Source organism: Pan troglodytes, chromosome 1, assembly GCF_028858775.2.
Source record: "Pan troglodytes isolate AG18354 chromosome 1, NHGRI_mPanTro3-v2.0_pri, whole genome shotgun sequence".
NCBI lineage: Eukaryota > Metazoa > Chordata > Mammalia > Primates > Hominidae > Pan > Pan troglodytes.
In genome coordinates this window covers 155148501-155175754 of record NC_072398.2, presented here as the reverse complement: position 1 = coordinate 155175754, position 27254 = coordinate 155148501, and the positions used below count along the sequence as shown (strand labels likewise).

Below are 27254 nucleotides of genomic sequence, written 5' to 3'. Positions count from 1 at the left end.
TGTAGAGCCAGGGTCTTGCTCTGTTGCCCAGGCTGAACTTGAACTCCTGACTTCAAGCAATCTTCTCATCTCAACCTCCCAAAGTGCTGGGATTGCAGGCACAAGTCACTGTGCCTGGCTGTACTTAGGTTGATATAAAAGAGCTTGCTGTATTTAAGGATTGGCCAGTAGTTATTTATGACTTAAAGCCTTGGGGAATGGCAGGAAATGAGGATTGAGACTAGACTATGAAGGGCCTTTTTATAATGCTAAGGAGTTTAATTTTTTTCCTTCAGGCAATGTGGAGCTGACCATTCTGAACCTAGAGAGTACTGATCAAATCCTATTTTAGAAACATTCTGGTTGTAGTGATAGATTTGGGGAAAGGAAGAAGGAGGAGTCTGGAAAGAGAAAGAGCAATATAAATGAGGGCTAAAGGGAGTCTGACTAATAGAATCACATGTTAAATGTCATAATAGTATTGTGCCATATTGCACATAATGAAGAATATAACCACGATATATTCAGCCTATTCTAATTTTTTAAACTATTGGCGAAAAGAGCCAAACTCTAAAATATTTGAAGAGATTTATTTTGAGCCAAATATGAGTGACCATGGCCCATGAACACAGCCCTCAGGAGGTCCTGAGAACATGTGCCCAAGATAGTCAGAGTACAGCTTGGTTTTGTATATTTTAGGGAGGCATGAGACATCAATCAAATATATTTAAGAAGTACAATGGTTTGGTTCAGAAAGGCAGGACAACTCAAAGCAGGCGGTGAGACTTCCAGACTGTAGGTAAATTTAAACATTTTCTAGTTGACAATTGGTTGAGTTTATCTGAAGACCTGGGAATGTTCAGGTTAAGATAAAGGATTATGGGGACCAAGTTTTATTGTGTAGAGGAATCTCTCAGATAGCAGACTTTGGAGAGATAGCAGGTTGTAAAATGTTTCTCAATGGACCTGAAAGGATGCCTGGCTCTTAGTTGATTATCTTCTGGATCTGGAAAGAAAGGAAGGAAAACTGTGGGCGGCAAGCCACCCAGGCCCCAAGGAAAGAGACCGAGGACAGGAGCTGTTCCAGTATAGTAAAATATAAAACAAGAATAGTTATACCAGATATAGATCTTAGATGTGATTATATATGAATATCATTAATCATTAGTTTGTAGCAATTACTCTTTATTCCAATATTATAATAATCCCCACTCTATAATCATAACCTAGGAAAAACCAGGCCATACAGAGATAGGAGCTGAGGAGACACAGTGAGAAGTGACCAGAAGACAAGAGTGCGAGCCTTCTGTTATGCCCGGACAGGGCCACCAGAGGGCTCCTTGGTCTAGTGGTAATGCCAGCGTCTGGGAAGATGCCCGTTGCCAGGCGGACCGTGGTCTAGCGGTAGCATAAGTGTCAAGGGAAAACACCAGCTACTTAGCAGACCGGGAAAGGGAGTCTCCCTTTCCCTGGGGGAGTTTAGAGAAGACTCTACTCCTCCACCTCTTGTGGAGGGCCTGACATTAGTCAGGCTCGTCCACAGTTATCCGGAGGCCTAACCGTCTCACTGTGATGCTGTGCTTCAGTGGTCACACTCCTAGTCTGCCTTCGTGTTCCATCCTGTACACCTGGCTCTGCCTTCTAGATAGCAGTAATAAATTAGTGAAAGTACTAAAAGTCTCTGATATGCAGAAATAATGGCATAAGCTGTCCTTCTCTTTGTCTCCTCTCTCTCTCTGCCTCGGCTGCCAGGCAGGGAAGGGCCCCCTGTCTGGTGGACACGTGACCCACGTGACCTTACCTATCATTGGAGATGACTCACACTCTTTACCCTGCCCCTTTTGCTTTGTATCCAATAAATAACAGCGCAGCCAGACATTCGGGGCCACTACCGGTCTCGGTGCATTGGTCATAGTGGTCCCCCGGCCCAGCTGCCTTTTCTTTTATCTCTTTGTCTTGTGTCTTTATTTCTACACTCTCTCGTCGCTGCACATGGGGAGAAACTCACCCACCCTGTGGGGCTGGACCCTACAGAAAACAAAGGGGTAAGGGGATTCTCTATAGAATGTGAATTATTCCCACAAGAGACTTTGCAGGGCAATTTCAAGGCATGGCAAGGACATATATTTTGGGGTTAAATATTGTATTCCTTGTTTCATAATGTTATGCCAGAGTCAGATTGAAAAGCAAATCACAATATACAGGGTCAAATAAAACCCATCTCATGAGAATCTATGGTTTGTAGGGCATAACTCCCTAGACCCCTTAGGTAGGAATTTGGGCCAGATAGAAAATCAGAGCTTAGGCCTCAAAACAGTTTTAACATAATGAATTACCATAGAAACAGAAAATTAGAAAGGGGACAGTTCTAGAGGTAGGCAAACTGAAAACTATCAAAAGACACCTGACAGTTTGAACAAGTAGCAGGTAAAATAAACATTTTCTTATTTTGTGGGTTTCTTTTTTTTTTTGAGATGGAGTTTCACCCTTGCTGCCCAGGCTGGAATGCAATGGTGTGATCTCGGCTCACTGTAACCTCCGCCTCCCGGGTTCAAGCGATTCTCCTGCCTCAGCCTCCCGAGTAGCTGGGATTATAGGCATGCACCACTGTGCCCGGCTAATTTTGTAGTTTTAGTAGAGATGGGGTTTCTCCATGTTGGTCTGGCTGGTCTCGAACTCCTGACCTCAGGTGATCCACCTGCCTCGGCCTCCCAAAGTGCTGGGATTATAGGCGTAAGCCACCACGCCCGACTCTTATTTTGTGTTTTAAGGGATAACAGCATGACACCACTTTGAGAGTGTTAATAAGTCTACACAAAAACTTTTAATGTTATATATTACTATGATAATAACCATGAGTCATTAAGAAATAGTTATCATTGTTTACTGTATTTCAAGTATGGGGAAATAAGTACATTTTAAAACAATTTCTATGTTAAATGGTTAAAGTTTATTACTTATTTATATTTATTTTTATTAATTTTTTTGAGACAGAGTCTGACTTTGTTGCCCAGGCTGAAAAGCAGTGGCACAATCTTGGCTCACTGCAACTTCTATCTCCCTGGCTCAAGCCATCCTCCCACCTCAGCCTCCTGAGTAGCTGGGACTACAGGTGGGCACCATCCCACATGGCTGATTTTTGTATTTTTTGTAGAGACAGGGTCTCACTGTGTTGCCAAGGCTGGTCTCAAACTCCTAAGCTCAAGTGATCTCCTGCCTTGGCCTCCCAAAGTGCTGGGATTATAGGTGTAAGCCACCACACCTGGGCTGAAATGGTTAAAAGTTTTTTAAAAAAATACCTGGGGCTATTTAAAAGGGATAGTTTACAATTTTCTATAAATTTATTTTTGTAGAACACTGTAAGCTGGAAAATAAATTGAGAAGAATAAAATAAGTTTTTGAGTGGTGGTACATGCAAGACACTTTACACATTGCCATAGTCTATTTGTGTTGCGGTAATAAAATACCTGAGACTAGGTAATTTATAAAGAACAGTGATTTATTTCTTACAGTTCTGAAGGCTGGGATCTGCAAGGTTAAGGGACCTGTATCTGGTGAGGGCCTTCTTGATGCATCATCCCACGCCAAAAGGCAGAAGGACAAGAGAGCACACATACAAGAGAGAGAGGAAGGGGAGCAAACTCATCCTTTTATCCAGAATTTACTTCCAGAACAAGTAACCCACTTCTGTGATAATGGCATTAATCCATTCATGAGGGCAGAGCCCTCTTCACCTAATCACCCTTTAAAGGTCCCACCTCTCAACAAGGTTGCATTGAGATTAAGTTTCTAATGCATGAACTTTGGGGACACATTCAAACCATAGCATTCTGCTCCTGGCTCCCTCAAATTCATGTCCTTCTCACATGCAAAATACATTCATTTCATCCCAATAGGCCTAAAGTCTTAACTCGTTTCAACACTTACTCAAAAGTCCAGAATCTCATCTGAATCAGATATGTGAGACTCAAGGCATGATTCCTCCTGAGGCAAATTCCCCACCAGCTATGAGCCTGTGAAATTAAAAAAGTTATCTACATCCAAAATGTTGGGACAGGCATAGGATGAACATTCCCATTACAAAAGGGAGAAATAGGCAATAAGAAAAGAGTAACAGGCCCAAGGAAATCAGTTCAAACCTCACAAGGAAAACAACAGTAAGTCTTAAGAAGAATAATCTTCTTTGACTCCATATCCCACATCAGGGGCACAGTGGGGAAGAAGTAGGGCTCTCAAGGCCTCAGGCAGCGTCAGGGCTTAGTCCACTCAGCAGCTCTCATGGTTTGCAGTCTCATGCCCATGGCTTTCTCAGATTGGAGTTACATGCTTGTGCCCCCTATAGTTCTGTGGTCTCAGGGTGGGGAGGTAGGGGGTGATTACCCACTCCCATGGCTTTACTAGGCATTGCCCTAGTGGGGACTCTGTGAATGATGGCCTCTATCCTATGGCTCCACCAGGCATAGTGGGGGCTCTCTGTGGTAGGTTCTCTGTGGTGGCTCTGCCCCATGATAAGTCTCTGCCTGGGCCCCAGGCTGTCCTCAACATCCTTTGAAATTTAGGCAGAAGCCACCATGGCTTCATACCTATTGCATTCTGTGTGCCTGCAGAATTAGCACCATGTGGACACTGCCAAGATACACAGCTTATACCTTCTGGAGCAGTGGGTTGAGCTGCAGCTGGGCTCACTTGAGCTACAGTTGTGGTGGCTGAGAGGCGCTATGCCAGAATTAAGGGAGCAGAGTTCCAAGGTGCTGCAGGGCAGCAAATGCTGAGGTCTCACAAGCACCTTGCTGGAAACCTTGCCCTCAAGGTCCTAGCTTCCCTAGATCTCTGAAATGTTTTTGGGGTCATTCTCATTGTTTTCATGAATAGAACCTGGCTTCTTTCTATACTAATATTTTTAGCAATCACTTGACCACACCCTTAGTATTCTCCCCCAAACATACATTTTATGTGGCCAGGCTAAGAGTTTTCATAATTTGTTTATTCTGCTTCTTTTTAAATTATAAATGTCATCTTTAAAGTATTTCTCCCTTCTCTCATTTTACTGTAAGTGACTGAAAGAAGCTATGCAACATCTTGAATGCTTTACTGCCTAGGTAGCTCTTCTGCCAGATATCCTAGTTCATTCCTCTTAAGTTCTGCCTTCCACAGTATCCTAGGACATGGATACAGTTCTGCCAAGTTCTTTTCAACTGTAACAAGGATGGCCTTTACTCCAGTTTCCAAGATTTTGTTTTTCAGTTCCACCTGAGTCCTCATCAGAATGGCCTTTACTTTCCATATTTCTACCAATGTTCTGATCATGACCACTTAAGCAGTCTTTACAACATTCCAGACTTTCCTTACATTTCTTTCCTTTTTCTGAGCCTTCACTAGAATTGCCCTTAATGTTCTTCTGTTCATGGCAATCTGGGCTTTTTCTAACCTGCTCCTCCAAATTCTTCCAACCTCTACCCATTCCCATTACCCAATTCCTAACCTGCTTCCACATTTTCAGGTATTTGTTATAGCAACAACCCCAGTCTTGGTACCAATTTTCTATCTTAGTTTGTTTTGTGCTGCTATAACAGAATATCTGAGACTGAGTAATTTATAAAGGACAGAGATTTATTTCTTACAGTTCTGGAGGTGGGGAAGATCAAAGTCAAGTGGCTCACATCTGGTGAGGGCCTTCCTGCTGCATCATAACATGGTGGAAGGGCAAGAGAGCATGCATGCATATGAGAGGAAGGGAGCTGAACTCATCCTTTTATCAAGAACCCACTCTCATGATAATAGCACTAATTCACTCACAGAGGCAGAGCCCTCATGACCTAACCATCTCTTAAAGATCCTACCTCTCAAGACAGTTGCATTGGGGATCAAATTTCCAACACATGAACGTTGGGGATCATATTCAAACCGTAGCACAAGTATTACCTCACTTAATTCTCACAACACACCTGGGAGGTAGATGTTATCAGCATTTAAAAGATGAGAGCAGCTATTGTTTAGAGAAGTTAGGTAACTCTTGGGAAGTTATGTGGTTAGTGGTTGAACTATACTTTTAAACTAAGGATCTTTTAAGTATCATGAAGAAAAGTAGAGATCAAAAAGATGAGAAGAAAATTATGATAGACAATATCAAAACCAGAGAAGTAGAGTTTCAAGAATGAGGGTAAGTCGTGTTGCTATAATAGAATACCTGAGGCTGGGTAATTTACAAAGAAACGAGTTTATTTGGGTCACAATTCCAGTGACTGGAAAGTCCAAGAGTATGGCATTGGCATCTACTCAGCCTCTGGTCAGGGCTTTCATGATGCATCATAACATGGAGGATGGTCAAGGAGGAAATAGACATATGCTAAGAGCAAAATGAGGGGCATCCTCACTTTCTAACAACCTGTTCTTGTGTGGGAACTAGTCCCTTTCTGTGTAAACTAATCCAGTTTTATTAAGGGGTTAACTCACTCATCATGGTAGGAATGGCACTAAGCTGCCCATGAGAGTGGAGCCTCTGTGACCCAAATGTTTTCCACTAGACTCCACCTATTAAATGTTTTATCTCCCAACATCGCCACACTAGGAATTAAGGTTTCAACATAAGTTTTGGTGGGGACAGGCAAATCATAGCAGAAGGGATGGTTAGCAGCATTAAATTTTGAGGTGAGATTGAGTAATCAAAATTAACAAAAGAGCATTAGAATTTAGTTATATTCATTTTACATGTAAGATAGTTAAAGAAGACAAAAAGTAATATTTGTGGGTAGAACTGTTCTATTTTATTCTTTGAGGATAATATTTTACATAGTCAATATTTTCAACTGTACCATAAAGTTTAAATACTCACATTTGTTTGTTTGTTTCAGTTATATCAAGATTTCTTGATACAGAGCAGCTTCTTTCTGTTTTAGTCCAAATTCCAAAGCAAGACACGGTATGTTTTTGTATACATTTTGTATTATATTATTATACATTATTTGATGGAACTTGTCTTAATGTAATGTAACAATTGGAAAATATCAAAATGTTTTGGGAAAGTCCTTCATTATTGATATCTGGAGTATTTTATGCCACTGTAGAGGAAACTTTTTTCCTAATGTATTATCCTGTATGTTATAGTGAAATTTAAAATTTCAGCCCGGCATGGTGGCTCATGCCTATAATCCCAACACTTTGGGAGGTCAAGGAAGTTCAAGACAAGCCTGGGCAAGAAAGTGAGACCCCATCTCTACAAAAGATCAAAAAATTAGCTGGGCATGGTGTTGCACGCTTGTAGTCCCAGCTCCTGGGGAGGCTGAGGTGGGAGGATAACTTAAGCCTTGGGAGGTCAAGGCTGCAGTGAGCTGTGTTCGCATCACTGCACTCTAGCCTGGGTAACATAGTGAGGCCTTGTCACAAAAAAAATTGCTTTTTAGATAGTTGAGGAATTGGCCTATTTTCACTGATCAAATATTAAGGAGTTATATATAATTTTCAAAAGACTTAGACTATAATAATATTTGCCTAATAACTAACTAAAACATATTAGAGCTAAAGATTCTTCTTAAAAGAGATCATTATGTGAAGTTTGATTAGTCTTCAAATATTATTATTATTATTTTTGAGATGGAGTCTCACTCTGTCACCAAGGCTGGAGTGCAGTGGCGCGATTTTGGCTCACTGCAACCTCTGTCTCTCAGGTTCAAGCGATTCTCTTGCCTCAGCCTCCCAAGTAGCTGGGATTACAGGCACGCACTACCATGCCTGGCTAATTTTTGTATTTTTAGTAGAGATGGGGTTTCACCATGTTGGCCAGGCTGATCTCGAACTCCTGACCTCAAGTGATCTGCCCACCTCGGCCTCCCAAAGTACTGGGATTGCAGGTGTGAACCACCACACTTGGCCAAGTCTTTAAATATTCTTAACCTTTAAGAATGAAACAACACCTTTTCTGGATATTTTTCCAATTTAAATAGTGCTTATGGGTATATTCTGCAAAGAAAGTAATAATAGCTTTCATTCTTCCGTTTAAGATGAACTGAAGAATATTTACTATAATGAAATACAGGTATATTTTTGCCCATATGCATAAAAAGAAAAGTCTTGCACATCAATAAAATTTAATTTACAATTTGATGACATTTGTAAATCCATTGAAAGCTAATCTATATTTGGGAAGCCTTTTTGTATTATAAAGAAAATACTCTTAAGGTTCATTTATAATAAAATCATCACTAGATTGAAAAGCTTTAGCTGTTGGGCAGGCACAGAACTGAGTTTCCTTAAATAATTGAAGCTGCTTATACTTCAGTATATACAAATGGGAAGTAACCTAAAACAACTGATGTTTGGAATTAAATTAGCAGCCCTCATAAAATAAGTTTGGAAGTATCCCTTCCTCTTTAATTTTCTGGTAGAGTTTACATAGAACTGGTATTATTTCTTCCTTACATATTTGGTAGAATTTACAAATGAAGCCATTAAAGCCTGGAATTTTTTTGGTAGGAAGGTTTTTAACTATAAATTCCACTTATTAAATAGGCATAGTGCTCTTCAGGTTATCTGTTTCTTCTTGAACAAGCTTTGGTACCTTGTGTCTTTTAAATAATTTTTCATTTCACCCAACTTTTCAATGTATCAGCATAAACTATCTCATAATATCCTCCTTATATCTGTAAAATTGGCAGTGATACACTCTCTCATTCCTGATACTGATAACTTTAATATGTTCTCTGTTTTTCTTAATCAGCCTGGCTAGATGTTATCAATTTTATTGGTGTTCTCAAGGAACCAACTTTCTATTTCATTGGTTTCTCTTTTTTGCTCCTGTTCTCTATTTCACTGATTTCTGGTTTTATCATTCTTCTGCTTACTCTGTGCCTACTCTTCTTTTTTGAGGTTGTAAAGGAGGAAGCTGAGGTCATTGATTTGAGAACTTTTTTCCTTCTAATATAAGCATTTTAGTACTATAAATTTCTCTCTGAGTAATGCTTTAGCTGTATTCCACAATTTTAGATATGTTGTGATTTCTTTTTCTTTCAGAAAGGTCAAAACACTTTCTAATTTCTTTTTAAACATTCTTTGATGTATGGGTTTTTAGAGGTATGTTATTTTATTTCCAGTATTTGGGGACTTTCCAAATATCTTTTTGTTATTGGTTTCTAATTTAATTCCCAATGATCAGAGACCATGTATTATATAATATAGATCCTTTTAGCTTTATTGACTTTTTTTTATGGCCCAAAATAGAGTTAATCTTGGTAAATGTTCCATGTGAACTTGAAAACAATGTGTATTTTGCTGTTGTTGGTTGGAGCATTCCATAAATGTCACTTTGTTCAAGTTGTGTGGTAGTGTTCTTCAAATCTCCTATATCCTTATGGTGTTTTACGTTTTTTTGTTTTGTTTTGTTTTGTTTTTCTATTTGTTCTATCAGTTATTAATAAAAGAGTGTCAAAATCTCCAAATGTAATTGTGGATTTGTCTATTTTTCCTTGCAGTTTTATCAGTTTTTATCTAATGTATTTGGAATCTTTGTTATTAGATTCATAAACATTTAAGATTGCTATATCCTCTATAAATTGAGCCTGTTGTCATTATGAAATGATGCTTTTTATCCCTAGTAGTATTTTTTGCTATGAAATCTACTGCATCTAATATTAATATAGCCACTCCAGCTTTCTTTTGGTTAGTGTTGCCATGGCATATCTTTACTATCCTTTTGCTTTTAACTTATTTTTGTCTTTATATTTAAAGAAGGTTTTTTGTAGGTGACATATAGTTAAGTCTTAACTTTTGCATACAATCAGAGAATACCTTTTAATTGAGGTATTTATTACATTTACACTTAATAAGATTATTGATATGTTTTTATTTAAATCTGCCATCTTGTTTTTTTTTTTTTTCATTTTTCTCATCTGTTTGCTCCCTTTTTTCTTTTTTTCTGCCTTCTTTTGTATTTTTTTATGATTCCATCTCATTTCTTTTGTTGGCTTATTAGATATAACTCATTGCCTTCATTAGCTTAATTATTGACTTAGGGTTTATAGAATACATCTTTAGCTGAATTCAGTCCATTTTTGTTTATTTTTTATTTTATTTTTTGGGACAGAGTCTTGCTCTGTCACCCAGGCTGGAGTGCAGTGGCGCCATCTCGGCTCACTGCCACCTCTGTCTCCCAGCTTCAAGTGATTCTTGTGCCTCAGCCTCCCTAGTAGCTGGGACTACAGGCATGCCACCATGCCATGCTAACTTTGGTATTTTTAGTACAGATGGGGTTTTGCCATGTTGGCCAGGCTGGTCTCAAACTCCTAACCTCAAGCGATCCACCTGCCTAGGCCTTCCAAAATGTTGAGATTATAGGTGTGAACCATCGGACACAGCCTCAGACCACTTCAAATAATATTATAATACTTTATATATGATATAAGAGCCTTGCACTAGTATACCATCATTTCCCTCTTCCCTACCATTATGCTATTATTGTAACACATTTAACTTCTACATATATTTCACAATTCATTTTTAAAAACAAGACAGCTTTATTGAGATGTAATTACATAGATTACAATTCACACATTCAAAGCCTACAATTTAATTGTCTTTAATGCATTCACAGAGTTGTACAACCATCACCACAGTCAATTTTAGAACATTTTAATCATTCCCAGAAGCAATCCTGCAACCACTAGCAATAACTTCCCATTCCTTCTAACCCCCTTTCCCCAGCCTTAGACAACCAGTAATCTATTGTCTGTCTCTACAGATTTACCTATCCTGGACATTTTATATAAATGGAACATTTTAGTATGTACGGGTAGTCTTTTGTGACTGGATTTTTAACTTAGCATAACGTTTTCAAGTTTCATGTTGTAGCATTTATCAATACTTTATTCTTTTTATTGGCAAATAATATTCCATTGTATGGATATAACACATTTGGTTTATCAGTTTATCAGTTGATGGCTATTTAGGTTGTTTTCACTTTTGACTATTATGAATAATGGTATGAATATTTGTGTGCAGGTTTTTCTAGGGACATACATTTTTCATTTGTCTTGATATATACCTAGGAATGCAATTGCTGGGTCATGTGATAACTCTATGTTTAATAATTTGAGGAACTGCTGGATTGTTTTGCGAAGTGACTTTATCATTTTAGGTATCCACCAGCAGTGTTTGAGGGTTCTGATTTCTTCACATCCTTGTCAAGACTTGTTATTATCTTAATTTTTGATTCTGGTGAGCCTGTCGGGTGTCTCATGGTTTTGGTATACATTTCCATGATGACTGACAATGTCGAGCATCTTTTTATATGCTTATTGGCCATTTGTTTCTTCCTTGGAGAAATATTTATTAATATTATTTGCCCATTTTAAATTGGGTTGTTTGTATTTTTATTACTGAGTTGTGAGAGTTCTTTATATATTTTGGATACCAATCCCTTATTGGATATATGATTTGCAGATATTTTCTCCCATTCTGTGGGTTGTCTTTTCACTTTCTTGATTATATGCATGTTAATCCCCGATCAGAAAAATGAATACTTAACTCTCTTTTCTTCCTTATCTCCCATAAACATGGATACTTACATCCCTGCTTTTCATCACCCAGTATGATTATAACAGTTTTAGTTAGATCAAAATTATTATGAAAATTATTACGTTATACAGAGCTGAGCCTGCGTGACTTTTTGTAGGCTTTTCCCCAGAAATTAGTAACTATTTTTCTTTGTTTGTTTGTTTGTCTTTGTTTTTGTTTTTTTTGAGACAGAGTTTCACTCTGTCACCCAGGCTGGAATGCAGTGGTGTAATCTCGGCTCACTGCAACCTCCACCTCCCAGGTTCAAGTGATTCTCCTACTTGAGCCTCCCAAGTAGCTGGGATTACAGGCACCCGCCACCATGCCCAGCTAATTTTTGTATTTTTAGTAGAAACGGGGTTTCACCATGTTGGTCAGGATGGCCTCAAACTCCTGACCTCAAATGATCTGCCTGCCTCAGCCTCCCAAAGTGCTGGGGTTACAGGCGTGAACCACCACACCCGGCCTGATTTTTTTTATTGTTAGATTCAGGTTACATAACATTGGCAGAAATACCACAGAAGTGATGATGCGTTCTTCTCATTGCATCTTCTTATATGGCACACAATTTTGATTTGTCTCATTATGATGATAAGTTTGTATACTTGGTTGAGATGGTGTAAAATTGCTGCACAATTATGATTTCCCCCATTTAATTAATAAGTGTTTTGTGGGGAGGTAGCTTGAAACCATGTAAATATTTTGCTCTTCTTTCAATTTATCCAACTTTCAATTTATGTATGTATGTATTTAATCCATATGGACTGATGATTTTATATTCAATTGGTTATAGTCTATTACTGTCAATATTTATTTTGATTCTCACTTTGTCTCAGATTTGTTCTGTGCAAGCCTCTTCTAATTTGCTTCTATGCTCTTTGGAAATGCATCCACAATTCTTTGAGAACTTTATCATTTTCTGCCTCAAGAAAATGAGCCAGGCTTATCTTGTACTTTCCTTGGTAGCCTTTGAATCAACTATCTCTCCCAGGAGTCCTGGTTCATTTTAGTAAGGAATGGTATTAGAAATCAAGATTTGAGCACCAGGTGTACTTATTGCTATTGGGGTATCACCATTCTAAAACCCTCTCATGGCTAGGGAATAAGTGTATATATATATATATGCATAAATATATAGATATTGACCTCTATATTTATTTCTGTATTTATCTATACAATAGAAAATCATATGTTCATACCAATACTTCCAATTTCAATTTACAGTCACAGGGTTCATACTAGTTTTCTCTCTTTCCATATTAGTAACTCTCTTCTCTGTCAATGAAAAACCTGATGAAAAATCCTATTATCCAATGAGAAGTCCTCATTATTCTTAATATATTAATATATTTGATATATTCAGGAGGAATACCAATCTCCTACTACTGCTACTCCCTCCCCCATGCAGATACCATCTTCACTCTGCCTATGCTGTAGTACTCCCTGCTGAACTGTCTTCCTATGCAGAAATCCTTCTCACCTCTCTCAGGCTCAAGCTGCCCTTCTACACAGAGGAGGCTTTCTTCAGCCTACTTGGGATCCAAAACCTGTGTCAGGGTTTCCCTCTTCCCTTGCATGAATAACCTCCTGTTGTTCATATTCAGGCTCATATACCCTTGCTAGGTAGACCTTCAGTTTAAATGCCTTCCTTGTCCTCCTGTGCTATACCACCCCTCCGTCCTCTCCCTGCTCTGGCTTTGCCACCCCCACACCAACGATGCTCTCTTCTTCCTATTTGGGCCCTAACAACTGATACTACATCACACTGTTCATATTAAAATAAAATGATTTTTCAATATATATGGAGGGTTCTTCACTTTATTTTTGAATATGTTGCTAGCCTAACCTTTTTTTCTTTGCATTTGTGTAACAGTGTTGTTGGAATCAGTAAATGTTTTAGGATTTTCAGAGACTTAAACATGAATAATCAATATAAATAAAAACAAAGTACCACAGTTAATGCTTATGATATTTTGCCAGATGTCACTGCTTTGGATGATATTTTTGAATGAAAAATATCTTAAATACTTAACAGTTTTTACTTATGAATAGCATATTTTACATAGAAAAATGCAATGCAGTTTAATAGAACAGGAAATGGCCACTTTATATAGATAATTAGTATTTGTATTAGTTTTTTTTTCTTTCTTTCTTTTCTGAGACAGAGCCTCACTCTGTTATCTAAGCTGGAGTGCAGTGGTGTGATCATAGTTTACTTTAGCCTTGACCTCCCTGGCTTATGCAATCTTCCTACCTCAGCCGCCTGAGTAGCCAAGACCACAGGCATGCGCTACCACACCCAACTAATTTTTAAGTTTTTTGTAGAGATGGGGAATTGCCTTTTTGCCCAGGCTTGTCTTGAACTCCTGGGCTCAAGCAATCCTCCCATCTTGGCCTCCTGAAGTGCTGAGTTTATGGGTGTGAGTCACTGTGGCTGGCCTGTATTAGTTTTCTAAGGCTGTGTAACAAAACACTATGAACTGCACATCCTAAAATAATAGAAATTTATTGTCTTACAGATTTAGAGGCTAATAATCTGAAATCAAGGTGTTTTAGGGCCATGCTCTCTCTGCGAAACCTGTAGGGGAATCCTTTCTTGCCTCTTCCTAGCTTTTGGTGATTTGTTTACAATTATTGCCATTTCTTGGCTTGAATCTTCATAATGCCAATCTGTTTCCTCGTCAAATGGTGGTGTCCCTGTGTTTCCACGTGTTCACAACGCCAATCTGTGTTTCCTCTTCAAATGGTGGTGTCCCTGTGTTTCCATGTGTTCACATGGCTGTCTTTGTATGACATCAATATTATTGGAGTAGGGGCCTACCCCACTCCAGTATTACATCATTGTAACAATTACTAACCTCTGGAATGACCCTATTTCCAAATAAGATCACATTTTGAGGTACTGAGGGTTAGAACTTCAACAGAATTTTTTTGGAGGGAAGACAATTCAACCTTTAACAGTGTATAAGTGAAGGCTATGTTTCTATTTTACTGTAGGAAAGAATTAATCATCAGATTATACCTGACAGCAATCTCTTTATTGTCAGTTTATGTAACATATAGTATTATGCAATCACACAGTTTCATACAGTGTCACTAGTTATAGGAATTAGTAATAGACATCTTTTTGCACTAGACAATTTCTGGTTAAATTAGGAAAAAAATATCACTTTGACCAACTAGTTTTCTGAGAAATATCTGTGAATAGCTTGCCTGCTTCTATACTCAGTTTGACTATCAGATTTTAGAAAAGTCTTCTGGTCTAGGTTTAAGGTAATTCAGTAAGCTAAGAATCTGGAACCTTTTTTTCTGTTCAGAAAAAAAAAATTATAACTAGCGCCATAAGGTTTTAAAGGGTCAGTATTACTTCCCATCCTTTTTTCTTTCTTTCTTTCTTTTTTTATGTATATTTTAGGTTCTGGGTTACATGTGCAGAACGTGCAGTTTTGTTACATAGGTATACACGTGCCGTGGTGGTTTGCTGCACCTATCAACCCATCACCTACATTAGGTATTTTTCCTAATGTTATCGCTCCCCTAGCCCTCCACCCCACACAGGCCCCGGTGTGTGATGTTCCCCTCCCTGTGTCCATGTGTTCTCGTTGTTCAACTCCCACTTATGAGTGAGAACATGCGGTGTTTGGTTTTCTAATCTTGTGATACTTTGCTGAGAATAATGGTTTCCAGCTTCATCCATGTCCCTGCAAAGCACATGAGCTCATCCTTTTTTATGGCTGCACAGTATTCCATGGTGTATATGTGCCACATTTTCTTAATCCAGTCTATCACTGATGGACATTTGAGTTGGTTCCAAGTCTTTGCTATTGTGAATAGTGCTGCAATAAACATACATGTACATGTGTCTTTATCGTAGAATGATTTATAATCTTTTGGGTATATGCCCAGTAATGGGATTGCTGGGTCAAATGGTATTTCCAGTTCTAGATCCTTGAGGAATCACCACACTGTCTTCCACAATGGTTGATGAACTAATTTACACTCCCACCAACAGTGTAAAAGGGATCCTATTTCTCCACATCCTCTCCAGCATCTGTTGTTTCCTGACTTTTTAATGATCGCCATTCTAACTGGCATGTGATGGTATCTAGTTGTGGTTTTGATTTGCATTTCTCTAATGACCAGTGATGATAAGCATTTTTTCATATGTCTGTTGGCTGCATAAATGTCTTCTTTTGAGAATTGTCTGTTCATATCCTTTGCCCATTTTTTGATGGGGTTGTTTGCTTTTTTCTTGTAAATTTCTTTAAGTTATTTCTAGATTCCGGATGTTAGCCCTTTGTCGGATGGATAGATTGCAAAAATTTTCTCCCGTTCTGCAGGTTGCCTATTCACTCTGATGATAGTTTCTTTTGCTGTGCAGAAGCTCTTTAGTTTAATTAGGTCCCGCTTGTCAATTTTGGCTTTTGTTGCCATTGCTTTTGGTGTTTTAGACATGAAGTCTTTGCCCATGCCTATGTCCTGAATGGTATTGCCCAGGTTTTCTTCTAGGGTTTTTATGGTTTTAGGTCTAACATTTAAGTCTTTGATCCATCTTGAGTTTATTTTTGTATAAGGTGTAATGAAGGGGTCTAGTTTCAGTTTTCTGCATATGGCTAACCAGTTTTCCAAACACCATTTATTAAATAGGGAATCTTTTCCCCATTGCTTGTATGTCTCAGGTTTGTTAAAGATCAGATGATCGTACATGTGTGGTGTTATTTCTGAGGCCTCCGTTCTGTTCTGTTGGTCTATATATCTGTTTTGGTACCAGTACCGTGCTGTTTTGGTTACTGTAGCCTTGTAGTACAGCTTGAAGTCAGGTACCGTGATGCTTTGTTTAATCTTGGCTATGTTGGCCCTTTTTTGGTTCCATATGAACTTTAAAATAATTTTTCCAATTCTGTGAAGAAAGTCAGTGGTAGCTTGATGGGGATAGCCTTGAATCTATAAATTATTTTGGGCAGTATGGCTTTTTTCACGATATTGATTCTTCTTATCCATGAGCATGGAATATTTTTCCATTTGTTTGTGTCCTGTCTTATTTCTTTGAGCAGTGGTTTGTAGTTCTCCTTGAAGAGGTCCTTCACATCCCTTGTAAGTTGGATTCCTAGGCATTTTATTCTCTTAGTAGTAATAGTGAATGGGAGTTCACTCATGATTTGGCTCTCTGTTTATCTCTTATTGGTGTATAGGCATGCTTGTGATTTTGCACATTGATTTTGTGTCCAGAGAATTTGCTGAAGTTGCTTATCAGCTTAAGAAGATTTTGAGCTGAGACAATGGGGTTTTCTAAATATACAATCATGTCATCTGCAAACAGAGACAATTTGACTTCCTCTCTTCCTATTCGAATACCCTTTATTTCTTTCTCTTGCCTGATTGCCCTGGCCAGAACTTCCAATACTATGTGGAATAGGAGTGGTGAGAAAGGGCATCCTTGTCTTGTGCCAGTTTTCAAAGGGAATGCTTCCAGTTTTTGCCCATTCAGTATGATATTGGCTGTAGATTTGTCATTAATAGCTCTTATTATGTTGAGATACATTCCACTGATACCCACTTTATTGAGAGTTTTTAGCATGAAATGCTGTTGAATTTTCTGAAGGCCTTTTCTGCATCTATTCAGATAATCATGTGGTTTTGGTCGTTGGTTCTGTTTTTGTGATGGATTATGTTTATTGATTTTGTGTATGTTGAACCAGACTTGCATCCCAGGGATGAAGCCGACTTGATTGTGGTGGATAAGCTTTTTGATGTGTTGCTGGATTCGGTTTGCCAGTATTTTATTGTGGATTCTCGCATTGATGTTCATCAGGGATGTTAGCCTAAAATTCTCTTTTTTTCTTGTGTCTCTGCCAGAATTTGGTATCAGGATGATGCTGGCCTCATAAAATGAGTTAAAGAGAATTCCCTCTTTTTCTATTGATCGGAATATATCAGAAGGAATGGTCCCAGCTCCTCTTTGTACCTCTGGTAGAATTCGGCTATGAATCCATCTGGTCCTGGACTTTTTTGGTTGCTAGGCTATTAATTATTGCCTCAATTTCAGAACCTGTTATTGGTCTATTCAGAGATTTACCTTCTTCCTGGTTTAGTCTTAGAAGGGTGTATGTGTCCAGGAATTTATCCATTTCTTCTAGATTTTCTAGTTTATTTGCATAGAGGTGTTTATAGTATTCTCTATGGTAGTTTGAATTTCTGTGGGATCGATGGTGATATCCACTTTATCATTTTTTATTGCATCTATTTGATTCTTCTCTCTTTTATTCTTTATTAGTCTTGCTATTGGGCTATCTCTTTTGTTGATCTTTTAAAAAACCAGCTCCTGGATTCATTGATTTTTTGAAGGGTTTTTTGTGTCTCTATTTCCTTTAGTTCTGCTGTGATTTTAGTTATTTCTTGTCTTCTGCTATTTTTGAATTTGTTTGCTCTTGACTGTCTAATTCTTTTAATTGTGATGTTAGGGTGTCAATTTTAGATCTTCCCTGCTTTCTCTTGTGGGCATTTAGTGATATAAATTTCCCTCTACACACTGCTTTAAATGTGTCCCAGAGATTCTGGTACGTTGTGTCTTTGTTCTCACTGGTTTCGAAGAACATCTTTATTTCTCCCTTCATTTTGTTATTTACTTAGTAGTCATTCAGGAGCAGGTTGTTCAGTTTCCATGTAGTTGTGTGGTTTTGAGTGAGTCTCTTAAGCCTGACTTCTAATTTATTGCACTGTGGTCTGAGAGGCAGTTTGTTGTGATTTCTATTCTTATACATTTGCTGAGGAGTGTTTTACTTCCAATTATGTGGTTGATTTTAGAATTAGTGTGATATGGTGCTGAGAAGAATGTATATTCTGTTTATTTGGGGTGGAGAGTTCTGTAGATTTCTATTAGGTCCACTTGGTTCAGAGTTGAGTTGAAGTCCTGGATATCCTTGTTAATTTTCTGTCTCATTGATCTGTCTAATATTGACAGTGGTGTGTTAAAGTCTCCCATTATTATTGTGCAGGAGTCTAAGTCTCTTTGTAGATCTCTAAGAACTTGCTTTATGAATCTGGGTGCTCCTGTATTGGGTGTGTATATATTTAGGACAGTTAGCTCTTCTTGTTGAATTGATCCCTTTACTAATATGTAATGGCCTTCTTTGTCTTTTTTGATCTTTGTTGGTTTCAAGTCTGCTTTATCAGAGACTAGGATTGCAACCCCTGCTTTTTTTTGCTTTCCATTTGCTTAGTAGATCTTCCTCCATCCCTTTATTTTGAGCCTTGTATGTCTTTGCATGTGTGATGGGTCTCCTGAATACAGCACGCTGATGGGTCTTCACTGTTTATCCAACTTGTCAGTATGTGTCTTTTAATTGGAGCATTTAGCCCATTTACATTTAAGGTTAATATTGTTATATCTGAATTTGATCCTGTCATTATGATGCTAGCTGGTCATTTCTCCCATTAATTTATGCAGTTTTTCCATAGCATTGATGGTCTTTACAATTTGGCATGTGTTTGCAGTGGTTAGGACTGGTTATTCCTATCCATGTTTAGTGCTTCCTGCAGGAGCTCTTGTAAGGCAGGCCTGGTGGTGACAAAAATCTCTCAGCATTTGCTTCTCGCTAAAGGATTTTATTTCTCCTTCACTTATGAATCTTAGTTTGGCTGGATATGAAATTCTGGGTTGAAAATTCTTTTCTTTAAGAATGTTGAATATTGGCCCCCACTGTCTTCTGGCTTGTAGGGTTTCTGCCGAGAGATCCGCTGTTAGTCTGATGGGCTTCCCTTTGTGGGAAACCTGACCTTTCTCTGGCTGCCCTTAACATTTTTTCCTTCATTTCAACCTTGGTGAATCGCCAATTATGTGTCTTGGGGTTGCTCTTCTTGAGGAGTATCTTTGTGGTGTTCTCTGTATTTCTTGAATTTGAATGTTGGCCTGTCTTGCTAGGTTGGGGAAGTTCTCCTGGATAATATCCTGAAGAGTGTTTTCTAACTTGAGGCCATTCTCCCAGTCACTTTCAGGTACACCAATCAAATGTAGATTTGGTCTTTTCACCTAGTCCCATATTTCTTGGAGGCTTTGTTTGTTTCTTTTCACTCTTTTTTCTCTAATCTTGTCTTCTCTCTTTATTTCATTAATCTGATCTTCAGTCACTGATATCCTTTCTTCACTTGATCGAATCAGCTATTGAAACTTGTGTATGCTTCAGGAAGTTCTCATACTGTGCTTTTCAACTCCATCAGGACATTTAAGCTCTTCTCTACATGGTTATTCTAGTTAGCCATTCATCTAACCTTTTTTCAAGGTTTTTAGCTTCCTTTTGATGGGTTAGAACCTGCTCCTTTAGCTTGGAGAAGTTTGTTATTACCGACCTTCTGAAGCCTACTTCTGTCAAGTCGTCAAACTCATTCTGCATCCAGTTTTGTTCCCTTGCTGGTGAGGAGTTGTGTTCCTTTGGAGGAGAAGACGTGTTCTGGTTTTTGGAATTTTCAGCCTTTCTGCTCTGGCTTCTCCCCATCTTCATGGTTTTATCTACCTTTGTCCTTTGATGTTGGTAACCTACGGATGGGGTTTTGTGTGGATATCCTTTTTGTTGATTTTGATGCCACTCCTTTCTGTTTGTTAGTTTTCTTTCTAAGAGACAGGCCACTCAGCTGCAGGTCTGTTGGAGTTTGCTGGAAGTCCACTCCAGACCCTGTTTGCCTGGATATCACCAGCAGAGGCTGAAGAACAGCAAATATTGCTGCCTGATCCTTCCTCTGGAAGCTTCGTCCCAGAGGGGCAACCGCCTGTATGCAGTGTCTGTTGGCCCCTACTGGGAGGTGTCTCCCAGTCAGGCTACACAGGGATCAGGGACCCACTTGAGGAGGCAGTCTCTCTGTTATTGGAGCTCGAACACCATGCTGGGAGAACCACTGCTCTCTTCAGAGCTGTTATGCAGGGACGTTTAAGTCTGGAGAAGCTGTCTGCTGCCTTTTTTTCAGATATGCCCTGCCCCCAGAGGTGGAATCGAGAGGCAGTAGGCCTTGCTGAGCTGCAGTGGGCTCCACCTAGCTCGAGCTTCCCTGCCACTTTGTTTACACTGTGTGTATAGAACCGCCTACTCAAGCCTCAGCAATGGCGGACGCCCCTCCCCCTGCCAAGCTCCCATGTCCCAGGTTGATCTCAGACTGCTGAGCTACCAGGGAGGAGGTCTCTGTGGGTGTGGAACCTGCTGAGCCAGGCACGGAAGGGGATCTCCTGGTCTGCCAGTTGTGAAGACCGTGGGAAAAGTGCAGTATTTGGGCAAGAGTGCTCCTCCAGGTACAGTCACTCACAACTTCCCTTGGCTAGGAAAGAGAAATCCCCCCACCCCTTGTGATTCCCGGGTGAGGTGATGCCCTGCCCTGTTTCGGCTCGCCCTCCATGGGCTGTACCCACTGTCCAAGCAGTCCCAGTGAGATGAATCAGGTACCTCAGTTGGAAATGCAGTAATCACCCATCTTCTGCGTCAATCTCGCTGGAAGCTGTAGACTGGAGCTCTTCCTATTTGGCCGTCTTGGAAGCGTGGTCCACTTCCCATCCTTTAAACTAAGGAAAACTTTAGTTTTGGGAGAATCAGTCAGAATTGTAAATCTTTTTCTCACCATTGTGTTTCTGTCCTTTGTGGAGGCGTTTTGTTAAGACTGTACAGATCAGATTTAGTAACCTTTAGGGAAACTTAAGCAATATATTTAACTTTATGCATGATTCATGACTTTCATTATTTCTTATAATGTTTCTCAGTTATCATTTTTTTAACCATCTGAAAATTTGTTTTGAAAGGCTCTTTTCTCATTTAATATAAGCACAAATCTCTTAATTGAATACAGTATTTACTAAGTTCAGACTTGTGCTGGTTAAACTGAAAGATTTGCTAAAACTTGTGAATGAACTAAATGCTTTCAGAAAATTTTCAGTAAGAAATTGTTTGCCTAAGATGAGTTCTTATTCTTTCTTTTTAAGAATACTGATTCCTAGAAAATGCATGTTTCTGATCATAAGTATTCACTAAAAATAAAGCTTAAATTTCTTATCTTAACACAATTTTCTTTCTATACAGTATCTATAACCATAGCACTTAATGTATTGCATTAAGAATATTTGTGTTTTCCGCTACAAATGCTTAAAATACTTTCCCCAACATTTGAAAAATTTATATTAAAGATATTTTTCTAATTTTTATCATGAGTTTTTTGCATCATTTTGAATAACTTTTTTTCAAATGATTTCAGACTGCCATATAGAGTATCTGAAGTATATGATTCCTTCTTTGATTTATTCTATGATTCATTTTAGTAAGTATTATGATAAGTGCTAAAATATAATAAGAATTACAGCTCTGATCCAAAAGAATTTATACTCCAATGTTATATTTGGGTAAAAATAAAATAAGCAATTACAGCATAGTATTATCTAGAACTGCAAGGGATCTGAGATTCTACCCTAGTTGCAAACTAACTAGTTAGCCTGCCATAGTTTCATAGATGCTGACAGAAGGCACAAGATGCTTGGGTCAAAGAGAAATATAAACATGCTATTATCGCTTCATTAAAAAAATATAAAATGGCTTTTTTTGCTTGTTTTTACTTCCCCCTCTACTTTTCTTCTGTTTCTCTGTAAAGCAATATTTTTTGGAAGGATTATCTGTAACTGATGTATCTAATTATGCTTCTTTTCTCTCCAAACCCATTCCAAACAAATCTTCGCCTCACCACTCCACTGGGAGGCTTATCTGTAATTTGTGTATCTAATTATGCTCCTTTTCTCAAAGCCACCAATGATTTCCATATTGCTATATCCAGTGGTTAATGGCAGTGCTCATCATGCTTGACCTAGCAGCAAAATTTGACTCAGATGAACACACTCGTTTCCCATTTTCTTCTTTTGCCTTCTGTAAGAGTATTCTTTTCTTTCTACCTTCCTATTTATTATTATTTTTAGCCTTTTCTTAAAGTAATGAGAAATAATATACAACACAGAAAACTGTACAAAATAAAAATGTAATGTTACATTGATTTATCACAAAGTGAACATTCATGTAACAACCACTCACGTAAAGAAATAGTTATCACCAATACCTCAAAAATTCCCCTTCTTCTCCTTCCCATCCATTATTTTCTACCTGTCTCCGAAAAGAAACCACTTTTAGTAATCATTTCCTTTTCTTTGTAATTTAGTTTGACTTGATCTATTAAAAACTTTATATATAAAGGGATTATTCAATGCATATTTTTTGTGCCTGACTTCTTCAAGTCAACATTTTATTTGTGAGATTTAACCATGTTGTTTCATTCAGCTTTAGCTCATTTATTTTCACTGCTATATGATATTCCACTGTATATTAATATGCTATTATTTATCCATTTCATTATTGCTGAACTTTTGAGTTGCTGACAGTTTTTGCAATCAGAAATAATACTGCTAAACAATCTTGTACCCATCTCTTAATGTAATTGTACATATGTTTTTATTTGGTATATAGTTAGGAGTGGAATTTCTGGGTCATGTGGTATGCATATATTCAACTTTGGTAGATAATGCCAAAATGTTTTTCAAAATGATTTATCCATTTATCCTCCCATCAGCATATGAGAACTCCAGTTTTTCTTCCCCAAACCTGATATTACTGGTTTTAAAATTTTAGCCATAGCATTTTAATAAATGTGGTTTTAATTTGTGTTTTCCTATTAATGAGGTTGAACATCCTTTCATATGTATATTGACCATTTGAATATCTTCTTTTGTGAAAGTCTTGCTTGAGATTCTTACTCATTTTTCTATTTGGTTTATCTGCTTTTGTGATTTGTATAGCTTCTTTTCACATATTAGATATAAGCCCTTTTTTGGTTATGTGTGTTACAAACATTTCTTCCCGTTTTGTAGTTTAATTTGCACTGAGCATTGTGGGATAGATGCTGTTGGTATGCTACCCACATTGCGTTGGTATTCACTTTTGTGCAGGAAGACTTCTTGCTTGAAGCAGCTGAGACTCTGCTTTCTGAAGAATTTCTCTGGCCATAAGAGAGGCTGGAGGGTATTAGGGAATTGATGCCCTGGCAACAGCTCTTAACCAACACTGTATAGGAGTTGATGAATAAATACCCCATTTTCCTTACCTCTGGAGATAGCTTCTGAAACTTACTCTATTCCATCTCTCAGATATCTCCATCTGAGAGATGGAGACAAATTGGTTACTTGATCATTAATGTCTCCTGTACAGGTATCCTTTCCTTCTCTGTCTTACTTCCCCACTCCCTTGCTTGTTTTTGCTGGAATTGCTTTTTAAAATAAATTATTTGCTCTCAAATTCTAGTTTCTCAGAGTTGGCTTTTGGAGAACCTATCTTGAGTTAGTAATATCTTTTGATAAATAGAAATTCATAATTTAAATGGATCTAGTTTATCAGTTTTTTTTCCCTTCATAGTTAGTGTTTGCTATGTCCTGTGTAAGAAGTCTTTACCTACTCTAATATCTTGATTGTACCCATGGAATTTTAATTTTAATTTGTGAAGATGATTGAATGATAACATGGAGACACTAATGCTATTGTTTATTACTTATAGTTCCCAAGAGGAGAGGGCATGTCAGGCAGGACCACCTGGGGAAGTACTAGGGTTGGTCGAGAGGCAGAAGGAGCAAGGAGAAACATGGGCAAAAATGCCAGGAAGTTGCTAGGTAGGGAAGTCACCTGTTGGGCAGGAAGTAAAACACAGATGTTGAAGTTTGTGATTGGAGGGTTCGTAATATGATTTTCACATGCCCTCAAAAGCCAGACTGCAAGGGAGACGTAAACAACTTTAGCTATTAGTTTCACCATGTGATTAATGGATGCCAAATCATCAATTACAAAATCTATAAAATTAATTAGAACACACAAGGCCATGAAGATATTCTTCTTTATTAATTCCAGATATTTTATTGTTTTACCTTTTATACTTAGATCTACAATCCATCTGGAATTAATTTTTGTGTGTAGGTTGAGGGAAGGGCCATGTTTCTTTTCTTCCCATATGGATTCATAATTCTACTGGTACTATTTATGGAAAAGACTCTCCTTTCCCCACTGTTCTGCAGTCAACCTTTGTCATAAATCGAGTGCCCATATATATGTTTAGGTCTATTTCTAGACTCTTTATTCTGTTCCATTGGACTCTGTTTTTATGTCAATACCATCATTTCTTAATTACTGTAATTTTATTAGAAGTTGACATTCATTCATTAGTTAGTCTTTCCATCTTCTTCTTCTTCAGTGGTGTGTTAGCTATTTTTGGAATTATCCCCCCGCCCTTTTTTGAGACAGGGTTTCACTTTGTCACCCAGGCTGGAGTGCAGTGGTGTGATCACTGCTTACTGCAGGCTCAACCTCCTGGGCTCAAGTGATCCTCCCACCTCAGCCTCTATGTAGCTGGACCACAGACATGTGCCACCACACCCAGCTAATTTCTTAACTTTTTTTTTGTAGAGGCAGGGTTTTGCCATGTTGCCCAGGCTGGTCTCAAACTCTTGAGCTCAAGTGATCCTCCTACCTCAGACTCCCAAAATGCTGGGATTACCGACATAAGCCATTGCACCTAGCATGAATTATTCTCCTTTAGTGATAGTGATGATAGTTGTTTTCTGTTTAGTGAATTTTATTTATTTTTAATCTTCCAGTTAGTTTCAGAGATCCATTGTAAGAGAACATGACATAACCCATTTGGGGCTAACAACATTTATTATGGCATTTTTTCTAAATTGATGCATATGGTCACAGAACAGTCCAGGTATTGTGCAGTGGGGCTATAGACCACGGTACCTCAAAAAGAAACATCTGGCTAGGCATGGTGGCTCATGCCTGTAATCCCAGAGCTTTGGGAGGCCGAGATGGCTGGATCATCTGAGGTCAGGAGTTCGAGACCAGCCTAGCCAACATGGTGAAACCCCATCTCTATTAAAAAAAAAAAGAAACATCTTCATATCAAGTACATTATGTCATAATTGTAGTCCTAAAACTCTACTTCATCTGTCAGTATTGGTAAATTAGTCCAGGCACAGGATCATTCCTCATTCCTCCAGGTTTGGTAACACTGCCCAATTCTAGAGTGCAATTTAATTTATATAAAATGTATTAATAAAATTTGGAATGTTGATATTGCTTTATTTTGGCAAACTATAATTCCTAGTGGAATTATGAAAAGTTTTACTTGAACAAACAGGAACCAATGAGGGAAATCAATGTTGTTCTATAACTATCTGGGAGGTTTGGATTCAGCCTTTTAAAATATCATCTATCTACAAATACTCTTTGTGCCTTTTTCAGTTAATCTTAGTCTCTTGGTGCTGCTCAGGATTGGACTGCATCTCCTTTTGCTATTCAGTTTAAATTGAACCCAAGAGATTGAAATAGAAATGAAAATTGGATACAATGAGATGAACTCTTCTCATTTCCAGACTTTTGGGAAACTGGTGTGCTAGGTTAATTATGGTGGGTCAATAATTTTGTATCATTCTTTAGGCTTGCATTGCGGCTAGGCTGATATATAAAAATATATGGGATATGGAAAGAGTAAGAATGTTCAAGAGGAAAACCCATTGTTCTATTAAATATTTATGGTGTCCATCCAAATTTGGGTTTTTATCTTAACAGGTCAATGCTGCTGAATCAAAGATAACAAATTTAATATACTTAAAACATACCTTGGAACTTGTGGATCCTTTAAAGGTAATTTATGTGTGTGTATCATACAAAACATGTCCAGCATTACTTTTTAACTTTTTGTTCGGAAAAAATTTCAAACTCAGGGAAAATTGCAAGAATAACATGGCGAATTTCCCATATTTTTTTCTTTGTACATACTTTACATACACATACACATTGTTAGCCTTATTATGCTTACTGAACCATTTAAGAATAAATTGCAGCACCTAAGTACTAAAGTACTACGTACTTAGGAGACTAAAGTCTCCCAACAAAAAGATGTTCTCTTATATAATCATAATATTATTATCAAATTCAGAATAATTAATACTGATGCAATACTATTTTATAATATGTATCCCATACTCAAACTTTTAAAATTGTTCTAATAATGTTCTTTATAGCATTTTTTTCCTGATATAGGGTCCAATCCAGGATCATATCTTATATTTAATGTCATGTTTTTAAAAACTCCTTTGAAGTGGAGAAGTTTCTCAGCCTTTGTTCATGATACTGACATTTTGAAGCATAAAGGTCAACTTTTTAAGTAGAATTTCCTCAATTTATGTGATTGCTTTCTCCTGATTAAATTCATCTATGTATATTTGGCATTAATACTCTATGATGTATCCTTTTTAGTACATCACATCAAGAGGCACATAATGCCATTTCCTCATTCTTGGTGATATTAACTGATCAATTTCTTCACCATAAATTCAAATTTTCTGTAATTAATAAGTTATTAATCTATGGAGAGTTATTCTGAGAATGTGTAAATAACCCGATCCTCATCAAACTTCCACCCATTGATTATAGAATTAATTGATGGCTCTTACCTGAAGTAATTATTACTCTGATGGTTACAAGATGGTTATTTTCTCATTAACTTTTAAATACTACACTGTGTAAAACTTGTTTTTATTGAAGTAATAAAGGGAACTGCTTTTGAAAAAGAAATAATGAAAAATATGGAATAACTTTGTTATAGAGATTATTCTAATAAATATTAACATGGTTTGGCTGTGTCTCCACCCAAATCTCACCTTAAATTGTAAGAAT

At 37.8% G+C, this 27254-nt stretch overlaps 1 protein-coding gene across 5 annotated transcripts in view; it reads left to right on the top strand.

Moving 5' to 3' along the window:
* Nucleotides 1-27254, top strand: part of MSH4 (mutS homolog 4) — a 118395-nt gene that overhangs the window by 47321 nt on the left and 43820 nt on the right. For all 5 annotated transcript variants that reach the window (XM_524742.8, XM_063800242.1, XM_054684430.2 and 2 more), the window contains exons 8-9: nucleotides 6831-6898; nucleotides 26145-26219. In XM_524742.8, the coding sequence (XP_524742.2) occupies nucleotides 6831-6898; nucleotides 26145-26219 (143 nt within the window). The remainder of the gene's footprint in view (nucleotides 1-6830; nucleotides 6899-26144; nucleotides 26220-27254) is intronic.